At 40.4% G+C, this 20,038-nt stretch overlaps 1 protein-coding gene across 3 annotated transcripts in view; it reads left to right on the top strand.

Annotated features, from left to right (window-relative positions):
• LOC116590758 (IQCJ-SCHIP1 readthrough transcript protein) overlaps window positions 1–20,038 on the top strand; it is a 742,659-nt gene that overhangs the window by 183,066 nt on the left and 539,555 nt on the right. For 2 of the 3 annotated variants that reach the window (XM_032343015.1, XM_032343021.1), the window contains exons 3-4: window positions 3,328–3,408; window positions 15,803–15,938. In XM_032343015.1, the coding sequence (XP_032198906.1) occupies window positions 3,328–3,408; window positions 15,803–15,938 (217 nt within the window). Of the gene's footprint in view, window positions 1–3,327; window positions 3,409–8,236; window positions 8,278–15,802; window positions 15,939–20,038 lie in introns of those variants that run through there. The other variant, XM_032343030.1, reaches the window with a different exon arrangement.

Here is a 20,038-nt window from a genome sequence, read left to right as displayed (position 1 = left end):
AGCACACAGACGTGTGGGGTAAGCTTCCCTTTCATGTTTGTCCAGGACAGAGAGAAAACAGTGGCTCCCAGCCTTAACAACCTATACCCATTTGCCTGGAACTCTAGGGATTTTTCCTGGTTGGCTTTGGGGCGGGGCTGTGTCCTTGAAAGCTGTCAGACTTGATTGAAAAATTGGTATACTTTGAGGGAGCAGTTCGGCATTTCATTATAGCTGTAGCTGACTTAGGTGCTGATGTAAATCATCTCAGCTACTTGAAATGACCGTAAGTTAAGTGATAGTGGTGTCATAGCAGTTGATCAGTTATTCCCCCTTGGAACATTACATTTATTCTGAATGTTCAACAGGGTTTTGTGGTAGACAGTCAGTGTGAAGGGAGGGTAAGCCGCAACTCTGTTCTATTGGAGACTTTATGCAGGGCCAATCCTGTGCATTCTGTGCACATACATACACACACTCAGTAAAGCTTCCTGTGTGCCCATAGAAAGAAGAGTAATTAGTAAGACCATTAATTAAGAGCCTGTTTATGACTGTATTATTTTTGATAATCATTTATTAACTTAAATAAGACCTCAGGGTGATTGCTATTTGTTGTAAATACAAATACAAATACAATCAGGCTGGCTTTCTGGGGGGAAATGTGTGTTGTTGGTCACACATTCACCTCACATATCATCATTTTATTACCACAGGTAATTATTGATGGAATGAGCTAAAGCTATCCAATTAAACCTACAGGTATTCATAATTTAGAGTTTGTTGAGGTTATATAAATTATAGCCCCAAGTCAGCAAATTTATTAATGTTATAATTTTTTTCTTTTTTATGAAAACTTGACCTTTGGCTTTGGTTGCTGCATAACTACAGGACCCACAACACCTCACATGTACCTCTGTTGCCCGGTTTGCTAATATGTTATTAAGTGGTTTAATTAACAAAATCTTTCTTTCTTAAGATTTTATTTATTTATAAGGCAGAGAGAGATCACAAGTAGGCCAAGAGGCAGGCAGAGAGAGAGGAGGAAACAGACTTCCTGCTGAGCAGAGAGCCTGATGCAGGGCTCGATCCCAGGACCCGAGACCATGACCTGAGCCAAAGGCAGAGGCTTTAATCCACTGAGCCACCCAGGCACCCCTAATTAACAAAATCTTAAAGTATCTTTACTATAAGGCTGTTGTCCCTACAAGATCATAGACTTGTAAAAAGAAGAATTTCCATGCCCATCAACCCTGGATTAGGTCCCTCTGTGTTTCCCCTATAATAGCATCCATCAACTTGTAATTATTTGTTTAATATCTATTGTCTCCTAGATTGTAAAACCATAGAACAGGGACCATGTCTAGTGTTTTCACCATTATATCATTCGTGTTCTGCATCATTTCTGACACATACAGAAAACATACAATACATTTACAAATGAGTGAATAAGAATGAATTAATAACGGACCCAGAATATGAATGGTGCAGAGCAAACACGAGTGCTTTTTCCCCTTACTTCTGGACATCCCAGCTAGGCAACCACAAAGCTATATTGTGCTGATGGCACCATCTACATAGAACACATAGGAATTTATCTATTCCACTATGTGTTTCCCCATCTCTTGGTTATTCCTTTCGAAAGAGGAAAGAGGAGAAAATCCTAGATAACTTCAGCACATTGCTTTTAATCTTTTTCTTTTCTTTTCTAAAACCATAGTCCTGGTCTTTATTATCAGACCAATTTGAATACCTTCCTAAATATTTTTCATCATTCTCTTTTCTTACTCCTACAACATCCTTAAACATCCCATTCAAGTTTCCCTACCCCAAAAGCTTTAGGTTTCCCTGCAGCAATTTTTTAAAAAGATTTTATTTATTTATTTGGCACAGATAGAGATCACAAGTAGGCAGACAGGCAGGCAGAGAGAGAGGGGGAAGCAGGCTCCCTGCTGAGCTCAGAGCCCAATGCAGGGCTCAATCCTAAAACCTTGAGATCATGACCTGAGCCAAAGGCAGAGGCTTAACCCACTGAGCCACCCAGGCACACTTGCAGCAATTTTTCACACTGTAGATAGCAATCCACTGATGGTTTGTTAAATCAATTTGATAGGTCACTACTGAAATATAATTTTTAAAATCTAAAATATAATAAAAGATATCAGCATACATTACATGTAGTTGAGGAAATAATGTACCCTGAAATTTTTGTTTCCATTTAAATACACATGCGTGCACATGCACACACACACACACCACACACACAAACACCCTTAGCACATGCATGTAATGGATCAGGATGCCAAATATTTGACCTATGAAAACCAGTCAGTATGATTAAGTTTAGTAAATATGTTATTAAAATCCTTCAAGCCATATTTTGTGGTTGTAAGACTTGAGTTTCAATGTGGCTTCTGCTGTATAGTGACAAGAACATAATCTCTTTGAGCTTCTGATTTCTCAGCTGTACAGTGGGGAAAATAATTGGTAGAGGCTACAGTGAGAATTAAGGTAATACATGTATAATATCTATGATAGTGTTTTATATGTAATATGTGGCCAGTGACTATTGGTTTTCTGCTTAGCCAAACTTATTTCCTACTTTTATCCTCCACTTTCACCAAATTGCTCTTTATTGTCTAAAAATAGCCTGAATTTTATCACCCCTAATCCTTTGTTTTAATATCTCTCTCATATGTTTTACCTTTCACATCTCAACTTACTTAATTCTTGTCCATTCTTCAAAACCCACATCAACTACCACCATCTCCATGAAATCTTCCTTGATCATTGTAGCACCCAGTGATTGCCTAATAAGCCCAGAGGAGCAGTGATCCTATATCTATAGACCCCTGCCAGGAGTTTTCCAAGGCGGAGATTCATGCTTTTCTCATTGTGAGAGCTCTGTGAAGCTTACAGAATGAAAGGAGGAAAGGTTCAATGACAGTGGTGCCATTGGAGTGAGAATGAATGAAATCTCCTTTACAACTTGGACAATGCCATGGGATTTGTAACACTCTTCTTATATTCCCCCCGCCCCACCTAAACGGCCCAATATTTTGTTTTCCTCTTTGCTTAAAGGAAATGACTCTCATGCCTTAAATATGAATATTGAACTAAGAGGAAAAAATCAAAAGAACAGAAAAGGTAAAAGGCAAAACAATATTTTCTTTTTATGATATGGTTATTTATCCATTATCCATCAATAGCAAACTTTAGGCCTCTTTGAATTAATTAAAATGAACAAAATTGGATGTATATCTGCTTTTTCAAATAAATATAAATTAGCAGTTTTATTGCCATGTAGGTTGTCTAGATTCAGCTATATTGAGGCATTATTTCTGTTTCTAGTCACCAGCTGGCCATGGATATGGAGAATAATATTGAAAAGTATCCCCTCAATCTACAGCCCCTGGAATCAAAGGTGAAAATGTAAGTTATTTCAAAGTTTACATTAAAGCAGTAATTTTACAGTTCTTGTTTTTTGAACTTCTAGACTACTCTGGAATTTGGGGATACAAGAATTAAGCATTTATGTATTTCACATCTATATTTTAAAGATAATTTCCTCTGTTCTGAGCGGCAACAAAACTGTTTTGGGAAAACAGCACCATCTACTGGATAATATGGGGGACTATTTTGTTGTCATCACGGCCTCATTTCTTGGTGTTTCCCTTTTTAAGGCAGAATGCACCTCTTCAGCATCCACTAGCATTTGCCGCTGTCTTTCATCTTAGTAACTTGGTTAATTCCACCTTGGAACAACTTGGCTATTTTTACATTGGGCCATTTCTTTATTAAACACCTAAACACTTTTAATCCTCTTCCTCCTATTTCCATTCCACCTCTCATCCATATAATTTGGAAAAAATCTCTTCTTTTCCTATTCACTTCCTGTCATGTTCCTTTTTATTCTCTCTTAATAAGGGCAAATGTGAATCCCTGTCCCAACTACAAATGACTGTTACATAAAGATAGTGCTAAGAATGGGGCACCCAGGTGGCTCAGTTGGTTAAGCATCTGACTCTTAATTTCAGCTCAGGTCATGATCTCAGGGTCTTGAGATCAAGCTCTGCTTTAGCCTCTGGGTTGGGGCCCCCATGTCAGGAGCCCCTTAAGGAGTCTGCTTTCCTCCACAGAGTCTGATTCCCTTTCTCCCTCTCCTTCTGCCCCTTCCCTTTCTCACAACCTCCCTCTCTCTCTTTCTCTCTCTCTCTCTCTCATCTCTCTCTCAAATAAATAAATAAATAAATCTTAAAAAAAAAAAAGATGATTCTAAGAACACTTGAATATTAACAAAAATGAAACTGGTAACTTCCAGAGTGAGACAAGCTATATTCTAGAACAAAACAGCAACTTTCTAAAACCATATTTAAGTAGAGAAGGGACCTATCATAATCACCTTAGAAGCAATTTTAAACTATGCTCGCTCTCTGTGATCCTTTCCTGTTCTGATTTTCCCTCAGGAATGCATATAAGAATTTTCAGTGAGAGCCTATATAATCTCTCTCTCTCTCTCTCTCTCTCACACACACAAACACACACACACACACACACACACGGGCACATACACAAGCTTAATACTCTGAGAGGCATGTATCTGAGAATTTAAACATGTCTGAGGTTGGCTACTCATAACTGATAACTGATCATTTGCAGGAAAGCCCTAAGAGGAATCTTTTAGAAAATAAGTCACCCTGAAGAAGGGAGGCTTGAGGTGTACGACTTTGAAGAACAATAAACCATGGATTTAGGAACAGAAATGATGCACATATATATAATATCCTGCTGGATAAAAGCAAATATTAACATAAACCCCTGCCAATTTACATTAACCCTGGTTATCAATAAAAAGCTTGTCTCTGAGTGAAAACATAGAGATACCTTCAAGATAAAGTTCAAACATAGCTTCTGAACCTGTTGGGTCCCTTCCTAGGAAGCTCTGTGTCATGCTTACTAAGTGAATAATAAATCAGGCTACCAAATTTTATGCAAGCAATGTGTCGGCCTCACTACACAGGATGTGAGTTTTCAAACAGAGGTTGCTTTATTCTTAGGAATTTTCTCATTAAGATAACATCCTCTTAAATGAAAAAGTGCTAGAATGGAAAGTTGTTTGTGTGAAAAATAGGAGTGTTTGATTTGAATGCTGAAATGAAGCTAAGAAACCTGTCTGGTCTTTTTTGGTTTTCAGCATCCCTAATATGTAGGCAGACGGACAGATGTCAGGAAGAGGAGCAGGCAAGAAAAAAAAAAAAAAAAATCTCTGGATGAGATTCCAGCCAGCTCAGAGAGTCTGGGACTTTCCCTGTGGTTGGCTTGATAGAGGAGTCTCAGCTCAGTGAGGTGCAAACAGAATGGTTTTATCTCTTCTAATAACACTGCACCCCATTTCCACTCACTGGAGGGGGGTGAGGAAGAGAAAGCTTAATCTTGTCCAATAATGGAATTTGAGTCCCATCGGAGAATTTAGTCCAGTTCAGTGACTCTTGCCTAATCTGGTTATTAAATTCTTAACTCTCAAGACAGGTTGAACATCTCCCCTCTACACACATTAGATCTTTCCTACAATTGTGCAGCTTGTTCTCCTCTGTATTCTCTCCTCTTTCTACTTGCCCCTTCTCCTTGATATTACCTCTCCCATCCCTCATGTGCTGAACACCCAACTGCCCCAGGATTCCCACTAATGGTAACACTTAGCTCCTCGTCAGTTGTTTCCTCAAAAATAGCTCTAAGTGTTGGGGCCCTGTGAGAAGGGTCATTTGGTCTCCCCTGAGTCCCCACCAATGATGCAGGCTGTGCCTTTCATTGTGCCCCTTGCTCTGCTGGGACTGTCTCCCTCAGACTGACCTTGGGCATCCTCACAACAGGGTGGATCTTGGCAAACCCTCATTCCCACTTCCCAAAGGATTTTCTTTAGTCCTTCATAGCACTGGATATGAAAGATGGGGCCTTGTGCCAGGTTCCAGAGTCACTGTCAGACTTCATAGGCTTCCTCTCAGGGTCTTCTGGCATTTGTTGGTGGGAACCTGCTGAATATCTATCTTCCTCTAGTGGGTAGAGAGAAGTGAGTGAAGCGAGGATTACTATATTATAAGATCTGCTTGGTTTCCTGGAAACTCTCCTCTCCCTTCCCTGATGAGGCGGAGAGGGTTAGAAAGGTTCCAGTGAAGGTTTTCTGGACACTCCAACCTCTGCAAGCCCTGAGGTGGGATGCACCTTGGCGGTCAGTCTGTGAGCATACAAGACAATAAGGAGGATGAGACTGTTCTCAAGTGTGGGCTGCCCCCATCATACACCTGCACTAGTGAGAACTTGAGGTGGGGCAGGAAAGACTCTCAGTTGTTTCCTCACACGCAGCCCAACTGAAAAGAAAAGAATTTGATAAGAAAGTCTCTGGGGTGCCTGGGTGGCTCAGTGAGTTGAGCCGCTGCCTTTGGCTCGGGTCATGATCTCGGGGTCCTGGGTTTGGGTCCCACATCAGACTCTCTGCTCAGCAGGGAGCCTGCTTCCTCCCCTCTCTCTCTCTCTCTGCCTGCCTCTCTGCCTACTTGTGATCTCTTTCTGTAAAATAAATAAATAAAATCTTAAAAAAAAAAAAAAAAGAAAAAGAAAGTCTCAACCTCTTTGTGGAGTGCAGAGTGTCAGTGAAAGAAGTAAAGACCTGCCAGGAAAGAACGCATGTGAGTGTGGGGGTGGAATTTAGAGGAAAAGTCGGGAAGGGTACATTGCCTGGTTCATGAATGCAACCATTCACAGGTAATTTTGAGTTTCAGACTTGAAGGATCAAAGGACTGTGTCAAAAGGGAAAAAGCAATCAAGGTTGCACAGCTATTAATAAAAAAGTCGTTTGAGGGAGGTGAAAAGCAGGTTTTCTGAAGATCAAGCAAAGGCAAGCCTCGCAAGTCAGAAAATTCAGTGAAAGCAAAAGTAATAGTGAAAGTACCACAGCAAAGTCCCTCAGCACAAGTCTAAGAGTGAAGACAAATGTCTTCTTAAGAGGCAAGGCTGCCTGGGGGCCTGGGGTTGAAGGCACACATCAAGGAGCACAGGCTTCAGCACAGTGGCCTGACTGAAAGGAAGGAAATGGACTCTCCAAATCCCATAAAACTGCTGCCCTTCACATGGGGGTCACATCTTGCCTGTTGTAGTAAGATCTACAATGCATCTTCTGAATACAAACCATCACTTAACAGTTGTTCACTAACTGTGTGCAATCCCTCTCTGAAGTTCTAGCAAAATAAATATTTTGCTATGCACAATATAGGCATCTATTGACTACAAGTCATCTTTTGAACATCTACTTGTTAAATGTGTCCAGTTTCCCTCATTTTTTATTAATGTATTTGATGATTTGGTGATGAAATAACATTTAGATTCTATAGAAGAGAGGGAGCGAGAGAGATAAACACAGACAGACAGTAAAAAGACAATTCCCAGAAGACTTTCAAAGATATTTCTCAATAAAGCCTTGCTAAGTATCATTCATTTGAGAGTTATGCCCATCAAGCTTGATCAGAAGTTTAGTTAAAAGAAGAAATGAGAGAAGAATGGTTGAGATCATAGACCCTGGGGTTAGAGCAAATAGGAGAAATCCCAGCTCTGCTCTTTACCCACTGTGTGACCGTGGGAACACTGCTTGCCTATTGGTCACAGTTGCATTCCTCTATAAAATAATATTAACCCTGTCAAAAAGGATTGTAGTAAGCTTTCAATGAGAAAATTTAAAAAAAAATTGACCTAATGTATCTTTTCCATGGAGTTATACTGTTTTCAAACATGTTTTTATGCCAAATTGGGCTAATGAAATAGTTCCCTTAAGGATCCTTAGGAATCCAGCATATCACACTAATATATATGATTAGCACATATTACTTAAAATTTCTGAAAGTGTTTGGTTTTTTTAAGTAATTATGATGATCTTCTAAGACCTCTATTTATCAAGTTTGAGACTGACTTAGATACCTTATCCTTAGTTCCTTTCAAGAATTTCACAGAGGTTATTGTTATTCCTGTTTTGTGAGTAAGAATAATGTAGGCCAATAACTTTAGTATTTTACCCAAAGATCACAACTAATGAGAAGTAAACTGATCAAAACCTATATGTCTCTAAACACACTTAGTTTCTGGGAAGTTCCAGTTCAAGAAGCCTAATGCAGGAAGACTCTGAATTCACCCATAGACACATGGAATTTACAGCTATTTATGGAACAATATCCCTTGAAAAAAAAAAAAAAAACCCAAACTGGCAGAGCAACCCCTTTAAGTCAGGCAGATGAGAGGGAAACCACATCAAAACAGGTAGGAAATGCTGGGACATAATCTTGCTGTAAATCCCAATCCCAGTACAGGGACTCACAATCAGGAAGGAACTCAAAACACAGAACCTCTTCCTGAAGAATGAAGGATCTTACTCTGCATCAGGTACCCTAACTACTAAGACCAGCACCCGAGACAGAAGTCTGTAAAACACTTGGCTTTGGAGATGAGAGGGGTTCCAGTGCCCATGAGACCTGCAGGGGTATGGCCAACTGAGGGTAAGGCAGAGCTCTTAAAGGGCCTATGTGCAGACACCTGTCCCAGGGTCCCATGCAGAAGTAGCCCTTTGAAAAGTGCCCAGACTTCATGTGAAAAAAACTGGTGTCCTAATTTTGAAGTATGGGTCTGAGAACCAGAGGCCTGCTGGGATGTTCTCTGGGGTCAGAGAATTGTGGGAGCCCTCTTCCTACTCTGCCTTACTAAAGCTAGTGGGCACCATCTTTTAAATTTTTTTTTCTTTTTATTTCTTCACTTTTTTCTCTCTCTCTTTTTGTTCTCGCTCTCCCTCTCCTCCTCCCTCTCCTCCTTTGACTTCTCCTCCCCTTCCTTCTTGCTTTCTCTCTTTTTCTGTTTTTGGCAGGTGCCATCTTTGCACTCCCCCTCTTTCTTGCTTCAGCCAATGAGCACCATCTTTGTGTTCTCCTTCTGCACTGCAGAACAGTGGTATCTCCCAGAGGACAGCTGGCCTGGATTGGATGGCCTGGTGTTGGTGGCCACCACCCAGGGAATACCCCTTGATCACCTGGCTTTGGAGGCCAGGGGGTTTGATATTCCCGTATCCCACAGGACTGTGACAATTAGAGAGAGTTCCTGGCAGACCACCACTCCCAGGACACGGCACAGACAGCTGACTGAAACACATACCCACCTTTCTGAGAAAGAGATCTATTTGCTGCTGGTCCAGGAGCTTTGGCCTGAGCGACAGGCTCCTGGTTTTAAACCAATCTGGGAGCGTACAGTGGGGACCTCAGTGAATGGAGGCCAGCGGATGCCACCTTCATGCTGTCCCTCTGCCTTGCTCCAGCACACTGGAATCTTGGAGAAAGGAGCTTATACCTTTGTTTAGGGCCCTGATTTTTTGCTGCTGCTGCCAGGGAATATCTCTATACTGACTGGCTCTGGTGGCACTAGCTGTCCCCATAGGACTGTAACCAACAGAGGAGTCTTAAACAGCTACCACCCCCAGGGCGCAGCAAGAGCAACAGACCCAGGAGCTCGGTACTGATGTGAAAGAGGTCTATTAGCTTATCGTCATAGCTGCAGCCCCAAGGGCAGACTTTTAATTAAATACACATTGAAGGACTGACTGTCAACCTTTCCTAAGACCTCAGAGGGCAGGCACTATCTTTAAACTCTCCTTCTGCCACATTCCGAGTCTTAACATGTCTTGGAGGGGAGCTCATATACATGTCTGGTGTCCCAGTCTTTACATTATTGCCCTGGTTTTTGTGGCTGCTGCCCAGGGGAAACCTCTTGATTGCTTGGCTCTGATAGTCAGGGGAGCTTGCATTCCTGGGTCCTAGGGGACTGTAACAATTGGAGAGACTAATTCTTGGCAGGTTACCACTCTGGGGCCCTGAATGGCAGCAGATGAAGCACAGCCTTGGCCTCTCTGTGAAAAAGGTCTGTTTGCTTGACCTGGAGTGTAGGCCTTAGGGGCAGAATTCAGATTTGGGACACATCTGTAAGCTACACAGATGGTCCCAGGGAATAGAAGCCTGGGGATGCCATCTTTGTGCTTTCTCTGTACATCACTGCAGCTCACCCACATCTCCCAGAGAGGAGATAATATACTCATCTAGAGCCCCATATTTCGCTACTGTCACCCAGGGAACATCTCCAGATCACCTGGTTCTGGAGGCCAGCAGAGTTTACAATTATAGCCACACAGGAACGTATATGTTTGCGTACTTTAAAAGCTGCTGCCTAAGGGTTTGGCTTCTAGTCAGCCTGAATTTAGGTTCTGATTATGATCCTCCTCTTTAGGATACGGACTGGTCTTGGCACAACTTCCACTACTGGGAACTACTAAAATAAAACAGGCTGCTTGGACAATCACAAAGTTTGAGAGAGAGCCAACAGCTAGGGCAGAGTTCATCTGCTGCACAAGGCCAACCATTTAAGGCTCAGAGAGGAGGCTGTTTCATCTAACACTTAGAAACCAGTAGGGAGTGTCAAGCAAAATGAAGAACATGTTCCAAATGAAAGAACAAGATAAAGCCTGGGGGCGGGAGGGGGGGAGCCTTAATCAAACAGAGATAAGTAAATTGTATAATAAAGGGTTTAAAGTAATGCTCATAAATGTACTCACTGAACTTGGGAGAAGATTGGATGAGCACAGTGAGAACTTCCATGAGGAGATGGAAAATATAGGAAAGTTCCAAACAGAGGTCACAGAGCTGCTGAATATAATAAACACACTTAGCTTCTAAGCACACTTCCTCATGAGGGAAAACTTTTTCTTGTTTGAAGATTTATTGAGTTATTTCTGGGGCACAATGTTAGGAGAATGTATTTGTTGATCACCTACTTACCATATTTTTAGAACTGTGACAATATGATGGACACTGCCCTCAAGGGAGTCACAGTCTAGTGGAGGCAGAAGACTTCTTGGAAAAGAGTTGTCTGGATTAGCCTAATCTGACACTCTTTTTTTTTTTTTTTAAATTTCTTTTCAGTGTAACAGTATTCATTGTTTTTTGCACCACACCCAGTGCTCCATGCAACCCGTGCCCTCCCTAATACCTACCACCTGGTTCCCCCAACCTCCCACCCCCTGCCCCTTCAAAACCCTCAGATTGTTTTTCAGAGTCCATAGTCTCTCATGGTTCACCTCCCCATCCAATTTCCCTCCACTCCCTTCTCCTCTCCATCTCCCCATGTCCTCCATGCTATTTGTTATGCTCCACAAGTAAGTGAAACCATATGGTAATTGACTCTCTCTGCTTGACTTATTTCACTCTGACACTCTTCTTTTTGCGTGGTTAATATCTCCGAGAGCTGCTGTTCTCTTTCAGACGCAGTAGTCTCTAGGTGCCTTATTTCTAGAGTGCTTTCTCAATCTTCAGAAAGAAGAGTGTTTTAGAGCCAAGGCCCAAGTTATCCAAATGCCATTTGTGATGGAGTTAGGAGTTGGGGACTGTCGAGGTGAAGAAACCTGCAGAAAGATCCATAAGGGCATAATCCATGATGCTTAAGAAGTACCAACAATCAAATGAAGTCAGAAGTTATAAGCTGGGCAGAAACTGGAATGGAGTGGAAGCAGGCTAGAGATACAGGCAAATGCTGTGGGAAACCTGCCTGTTGCATGCAGTGGCCCTTCAGTGGTGTTTGGGCAGGTCTGTATCAGGATACAGGATAGAGACAGACACCAAATAATGAAATCTCAGCTTATCTGTTAGGGTAGCTTTTAGTCGCACATAGAAAATTTAACAGGCTTAAACAAATAGGGGTTCTACTTATCTACTCAAAGTCAGTATGTGACAAGCCAAATCCATCACCTTGCTTTCTTCTCCCTTTCTGCCTTTTGCCAAACCATGAGGAGGGAACACAATGTAATGGAAAGACAGGGGATCTGGTCCAAATGTCGGGTCTGTCAGTAAGCTCCCATCTTGTTTCCTGTAACTTGTCGAGGACTCCTGGTTGCAAGTAAAAGAAACTCAACTCAAACTAACTTTTTTTTTATAAAAAATAGATTATATTAGATCACCTAACAGAAACATCCAGGGCCTCACGTGCCTCAAGCATATCTGGACCCAGGTAGTCAAGCATCATCAGGTATCTCTGTCCTCCTTCTTCTGTAAGCTCTGCTCTGGACATTATAGCTTCATTCTTATGCGGGCTCTCCCAACATTGTGCCCATGGATTGGTGGGTCCCCAAAGAAAAATGAATGCTGGAACAAAATTAAGGAAAAATTAATATCAGGCAGGCAAAAACTACCATTATGATGGTAATAGCACCTTCTCACATTCCACTTGTGATAAGGATTGAATGGAAGAATACACATAAAATGAGTTATATGTAATTAGATGTTATGTCCTAATATGCTCAGACTTCTGTCTTCTTTGATGGTTTCCTTTTTTTTTTTTTTTTCCCCATCCCCAAATTTAGCCTACGTGGGTAATAATGTATTTTGAAGTCATAAAAATTATTTAGTAAGATTTAGGAAATAGTAACTTTCATATAAGAACTCAGATTTCTGACTGTTCTTGATAAGTAGTAAGATCTGGCAATAATCAACTATGCCAGGATGGGGTTCCCCCTCCCAAGGGGCAGGTACTGACCAGTCTGCCCCCAGGCTCACCCTCAGAGACATCTGGGATCCTTCTTCTGTCTTCACAGCCTCATGCCCCACTATTTTCCTCTGGAAACCTCCTACCTTCTGCCTGGTACCCTCATTTCCAAGGCTTTGCCCTTAGGCTTTCCTCATCCTTCTTACTAGTGTAAATCCCTCCTCCCTTCGAGGCTAATTAAAGCACTAGGACTCCCTCAAACCTTCTCTAAGCATCCCAGCTCACAGAGCTCTGTCTTCTTGGCAAGGACATCTTCTATGTAAGGATAGCCAGTGACAACCAGGACTGCACAACCTGTAAGACATCAAGTGACCATGAGTGCAGGAGGGAGCCACTGGCGCTGTGAGACGGACAGGAACATACAGAGAAATGGCAGAGGCAGGCTCTGTGATAGAAGATAAACAGGAGTTAGACAAGCAAAAAAAAATTATTGAAAAATGTATTTCTCATGTACTTTGAAATAAGCCTCTATATTCATAATTCAAAATATAGAAACACACAAGATGTTCTCCTTTACTGCAACCAGCCTTTAAAGAATTATATTGATAGCAAGGCTTAGTTTTAGAAATAAAAATGTCAAGGTAGTTGGTGTTCAGGGTTTACTCTGCAGCCTTGAAGGAGACTTGTGAGTAGGAATTGTGGTACAGCTGGGATAAGAAGGCTGAAAAGTGATTCTCCATGACTGAGGGATGAGGTGCTTCTACATTTTGTTTTAATTCCCTCTTTCGGTAAAATAGCATTTGGGTATTGTATTCAGAGAGCTAATAATAGAACAATTTAATCTACAAAGTGGCCAAATGGGAGTAAATAGTGTGTGATGTAAATAGATCTCTATGATTCAGAGAGTAATAATAGCATTTAAAAAAATCTACCATTTAAAAAATATCCAATGTAGCAATTTCGATAATAGTGATATGCCTGACCTCTCATTTTTAACTTCTGAGTTAAAAAAGAATAAAATATAGTATAATACTCTTACAAATAAGTAAAATTGTTTCCATATATGTGGACAAGGATAGAAGGTAAATATTCAAAAATTTAAAATAGCTTTTGTATTAAAGAGGTGAGGAGGCTTAAAGAGGTGAGGAGGAGGAGGTGATTTTAATACACATTTTAAAGGTATTTAATTTTGTCACATTTCTCTGTCAACTAAAAGAGGATATTCACCCACCTGAAGAAAGGAATGCTGTCTTCTTAGTCTTTAGCTTAAGGAAAAGTGATAATGTCACTTTCGAGGCACCACAGAACTAAGAGGAGGCAGGGGATGCCTTAAGTGCAAATTCACCTTTGCTCATCTCACTTTGGTTTTGCCCGCATTATTTGGTTCTTTAAAGGCATCACACTGCCCCCTGGTGTTCAATAAACTAAAATGAAAACTCAACTGGCTACTATGTTTTATTTCCATATTTTCTAAATAATCAAGATGATAAGCAAGAAAGAGAGAACACCTCAATACCACCAAATGTATGGGTGTCCCATGCTTTGCTAATTTTTTATATTTTTAAAATAGCCTTTACGGTGACACTTTTTTTTTAAAAGCCCTTAATGGGCAGGTTTACAGACATTAGGTGCCCTCCAGTGGCTGAACTTGTTATCAGGACTCTGGGAGACCCTAAGTACTTTAGATGACGTAAACATTATTAACAGTTTCCAAAACTTTGCTACTCCCTAATAAAAAGGATCCCTGAATAAGCAGCAGGACTACCAAACTCTTACAGAACCTTCCTTGAGATTCTGTTTAAAATACCTAAACCGAAGAAAAGTAAATAAATAAGGATGTATTTTGAGCAAGCATTGTATAATTAAACAGTAACCACATATAATCCAAAGCAGGACTATATCCTGCCTTAATAGGGTCTGAAGTGTATATATAATTTGGAGTGCTCTTAAAAAAAAATCCTAGAAGTTTTCTACTTTTGCAGTTTTATGCAAACCATGGAGAGCCCCTCTTAGGGTCTTAGAAGAAAACCCTGGCTTGTAAGGGCCCTTGAAACTTATGTTTCATAGCTTCAGGGGAAATTGGCCTCTGACCCAAAGGTATTATTTAACTGTGGCTTTTGGACTTTACCTTGAGCATTATAATTCAGAGCCTTAATAAATTAGGGACATGTATAAATTTAGTAACATCGTAGTTTTTTGGTGCCCTTTCTAACCTCTGACTATTGAGAATTGATGCTTTTTGAACCATTCAGCCAAGTACAAATAAATCAGTTTGTTTATACAGAGACAACTTTGATTGCCTTGATTGGGTTTGGGAAGAATTGTAGAAGATCAGATACTTCTACAAGTGAAGAAGAAATAGTAGTGGAATTAGTGCAACTAGTTAAAACTATTTTAAAAGGCTGAATCTTGAAAATTGGTCTTCACGTTTGGTTAATTCCCAGAAGAGAACTATATTCACTGATCACCTGTGAAAAACTAGATGTTAATTTCAAAGATTAGAAACCAGTTCGGGTAGAAAAAAAATTACTTTTCTTTCACAAAGAAGAGCTTTCTATTATAGGAAGCAGAAGACTTTGTTTTGATACTAATCATAGGAAATAAAAAGTTTCCTTGGATAAAATCTCCAACAGCCACCTAATCTTGTGTTGTTTCAGCTTTTGGATACTTCATAGCACTTCAAGATATTCTGTCCTCTCTGTCCATTCCTTTACTTATCATATATTACCTGTTTCCTTCCACAGTATGTAAAAATCCATGACCACAGGGCTCTTGACTGTCTTGTCCCCAGAGCAGGGCCATAGCATCATGGGATTCCTTTCACCTTGAGGTCTGTGCAGATGGCATCCTCTAGAGCTGCACTGCAGTCACTGTCAGAGCCTAGGGCTGACCTTGTCTCAAAGCGTCTCTCAACAAGGTTATATTAGTGCACGAATAAGGGATATGCTAGCCTATTTATTATTCTCATTTGAAACACAGAATGAGAAATTGAAAGGTTTTGTGTCCCATAAATCAAAGTACATTTACATGTGCAAACTAGTTTCACTTTGATGACTTTTTCTGGCCAAGATGACTCTTGTAGACTGATTTAACTTAGTCCATGATTGTCAAATCAGTAGAAGAGAGAAACAGTACAGGTCTTCTGATTTCCTGTGTCACATTCTGTGTGTTACATTTTCCATTTCCAAAGCCAATTCCTTCAGACTTCTTGTGCTTTTCTGAGTCTGTGACCAAGTAGTGACAGAGCGCATGCCGTTTTGTTTTGTTTTTCCAGCATTCAGCGAGCCTGGCGTGAGTACCTGCAGCGGCAGGACCCTCTCGAGAAGAGAAGCCCGTCCCCACCCTCTGTGTCCTCAGAGAAGCTGAGCAGCTCTGTCAGCATGAACACCTTCTCAGACAGCAGCACACCTGTGAGTGCCTTGTTTTCTCTTTATGGTCTGACTGCCAATCATTTGATCATTAGGTCTTTGGTTCTAAGAAGGAAATGTTGAAATGTGAACAGGTAGCTTGTTGTGAAGTCTATCACTATTGCTCACTTGCTATATATGAACCCGTGGTGAGGTTTTGTCATCTGAGAATGAAGACTTAATTCATAAGCACAACCTGTACTTCATCAAGTTTGAGGGAATTGATTGCATTTAACCTCAACCTAGACTACTCATTTGTGTGTTTGCATTTGTCTATTACTAAGAATATCTTTTTCCTTTTCTTTATAACAGTGTGTTCCCTTTAGTCTGTGCCTCTGGTAGAGTTTTGTTGTGCTAATATGATAGATTAGTTTGGTTATAAGGATTATAAAGAGAACTTTTACAGGAAGAATTCAAATGGGTCACAAACTCAGGAGTTGAAACTCAGATGCCTGGAGGGGCCAGGTAAGAAATCCTTGTGGCTGATGTAGGCTAAGCTGTGACTGGCTCCTGGAGAACACAGGCCTTACCTAATGGGGGAGTCCTGCTTAGATCCTGGATGTGTTGCTAAGCAGGGATGTTGGATAGACAGACACTGCCAAATGTGATTTCTTCTCTTAAGGGATGCCAGAAATTCAGATATTTAAGTGTTGGCAACTAGTAAGAAAATTTAAAATGTGACTAGACCATACCTGCAGATCAATGATCCTAGAGGCCACCTGTTTAAGAACCCTGGTACACAGTTAATGAATGGGAACATCTGCTGAAAGTCTTTATTTAAAAACAACAACAACAAGCAAACAAACATACCAAATGTGGTGGGAAATAAATGATCAGGCAACTGTAATACAGATTGTTGTGAATATGGCCTTTGCGATCATGTATGATAGTCATTGAAATACATAGAAAGAAGCTGGGAAGAGAAATGAAGTAACTAAACTAGTATATTATTTTTTAAAAAAAGATGTTTCTTAACTACTTTGTAATCATGTTTATTCATGGTTAAAAGGCTCTCTGATGTTCACAATGAGATCAAGCAAAGGTTGCTTTGACATGTTTTCAGATGATTGAATTGCATGTTCCTTAATAAGTGGTTTTGTCTGTTATGGATTCTAAAGAGCAGTAACTTGAGTACAAATAACAGTAGCAGAAGATCTATTTTTAGCAGGCAGCAGAAATTGAACACTCAGTGACTTGGTGCCTTTTTAAAACAATTTTTTGGGGGGGGGGGTGTGGGGATGATTGACTTGAACTGATCTTATGATCGCTAGAGGGCGTTGATGAGCCATATTGGAAAATGTTGCAGTTAAGTATGAAATTATCTCATGATTTGCAAGTCCAAAATAATGTGAAAATTAAGTGTTTAGGGTGCCTTTGCTGGGAATGACAATAGAATTAATTTAATAGGAATTAAATGACTGAATATTTTACTTGAATGACGGAAACTGAGTATCAGAAATCATTCTGCCTGTGTGTTAAAGGTTTGGACTTATGGCCTTCCGATTTTCTCAAAGCCCCAGTTCCTGACAGTATCAACCATTGCTGGGTCCAGTGATGTGTGATGGCTTTAGTGTTGCTTTAGGGTGATTAACTTTTGACCTTATTGGAATTCTGGGATAATCTACATTTGTTTTATATACACCCTGCTATACCACTTAGGTTCTAGCACCTTAAGTATCTTTGTGCATCAATGCACGTTCTTCCCCCATGGGTCATCATATAAACGTGATGTGCAATATCTTTTGTACAGCTTTGCTAACAGTTCTACCTTATTTAATTTAGCCTGGCCTCTAGGTCCCCTGATGTTTCTTAGTAGAGCAGATTTCCTCCCTCCAATGTCCTCAGCAGGCTAGTTTCTTCTGTGTGTCTCAGGATGAATTGGGAGTGGCACCCTGCTTCACCACTGTATCATCATACCTTATCTCTGTGCTCATGGGACCAGGATAACTCTCTTCATTGTGCAGAAGTCTGGCTCACTCCCGATTGCTTATAAACAGTGAGAATCAAGACATTTTCAGAAAACATTATTGGAATTAGCTTCAGAAAACAAACAGACCCTGCCCAGAATTCTATTAGAGGTTATTGATTATAACAACAGCTTTGGCATGGATGACGGCAGTAACGTGACACTAAATGTGCAAAATAAAATACGAAAAATATAAGTGGCTGGAACATCCCCAAGTCTCTAGTTTGTCAGGCAGGTAAAATATCCATTTCATAATTTTTAAAAACTTTAAGCTTCATTGTTTGGAGCTGGTATGTCTAGTTAAAGTTGTTTTATTTCTCATGATCATCACTTTGTTTGGGACTTCTTTCAGAAGATTCATTCTTACATCTTTTGGTGGTCACAGCCCCATGAAAGTGACTCTGCTCTACTTTGATCAGCCTACCACACCACGGGTTCATACATACTTAGAAGGAGTTCCAAATAGGCAGACTTGGTCTTACTACTCTCTGACCGATAGACCTCAAGTCTATGGAGAGGATAAGGATGATCCCCGGCCCACCTTGTCTATGATAAAGAGATGAGTTTTCTCTAATAAAATGAGTCCATTTGGAACTTCAGGGGTAAAAAGCCTGCAGTCCAGGTCAAATGCTCTCAATGAGGTATCTCCCTGGGGGATTCTCTGGGACCTTAACTCCCACCGTTTATCTCCAGCTAGCTGAACTCAGCCCTCTTTCTCTGGGCTTGATCTGTCACTGTTGTTGCCTAGACTGTTGTCTGTCTTCTTGAATTTGATCAGCTGCCTGTCTTGTCCCTACTACTAACTTTCTACTGTCCTCTAACACAACCTCAGTTGGAGGCCAGTCTGCCCTTCTCTAACCCGTGGGCCATTCCAGCTGCTCTGCCTGCCCCATGACTATAGGAACTGCAGTTACTGCCTATAGGAGCCGTCTGCCCCAGGCCTGTGTGCATGGGAAGCCAGCAACCTGAGCTGGGCGAGTCCCTGTGCCAAGCTGAGAATGATGCTCTTGCGTGCTTTTGCTCTCTTTTGGCTAAGCATAATGATTAATATAGTTCTGAGAATATTTCTGCTCTAAAAAATATAAGACCAGTAATGTTTCAGTATGAGCTCTCAAAGTCATCATCTTAATAAGAGCTGAGCACTTGTGATGTGACAGGCACCTTGCTAATTCTTTCCATGGATTATTTCACTTAATCCCCTCACTGACCATATGAAGGAGGTGTATCTCCATTTTACAGTTGATGAAAATGAGACCTAAAGAGAAACTAACTTGCCTTGAGTTACTCATTGGGCTGTAGCCGTCATGCTTCACTATTCTACTATATTGTACCACTTGAAAATAAGCCTGCATTTAGACATGGTCAAGCAGAGGAAGAAATAATCTGTGCATCAATGCATTTCTAAGACTATTCTACAATTTAGTAGGTATAAACAGTGAATGAAATAATTGAAAAAAGAATCCTCATTTGATTTTATAAATTGCCTCATTCAATGCTCTTTGATTAAAACCTCAAACCTCAGCTGTTCAGTGCCAAATTAAAGAGCAACAGGAGGGAAGATATATATGAAATTATGTTAGCAATTTGAATGTTAAATGTCCTTATACCACAATGTATCATGAGGTAACAGAAAAATTTATTTATTTTAGGGATAGCAATTTTGAATAGCAAGTTATTGTGTAATGGAGCTTGTGGGTATCAAAGTGAGAAAAAAAGAACTTTTTATCATAAAAATATTAGTTATTGCATAGAGGACAATAGTGGAAAGTGATTTGTGTATTTGTCATTAATCAATTCCACATGACCAAGTACTTATACTTTTAGTTCCCAGCTCTGAAAAATCTATAATTTGTCTAATAGAAGATCATGGACAGAAACTGTGAAATGGTACTTTCTAAATGACTAGGTAACCTTTTCACAAATCATTAAGATAGCTCTCAGATTTCAGAAGAATCTTTGGATTATTTGGCGACTTTTTAAATTCCATTTGTTTCTATTTGGATGTATCTTCCTGGCCACACCCACTTATTCCAATGTGTTCTCATATTATTATGGTGTGACCTGTAGGAGTCTCTGTGGCTCATGGAACAAAGCCCTGGCTTAGTAACAGGACATGACTTAATAGAAGCTCTGCCAC

The sequence above is a fragment of the Mustela erminea genome, chromosome 1 (assembly GCF_009829155.1).
Source record: "Mustela erminea isolate mMusErm1 chromosome 1, mMusErm1.Pri, whole genome shotgun sequence".
Taxonomy (NCBI): Eukaryota; Metazoa; Chordata; class Mammalia; order Carnivora; family Mustelidae; genus Mustela; species Mustela erminea.
This window is presented reverse-complemented; position numbering and strand designations above follow the sequence as displayed.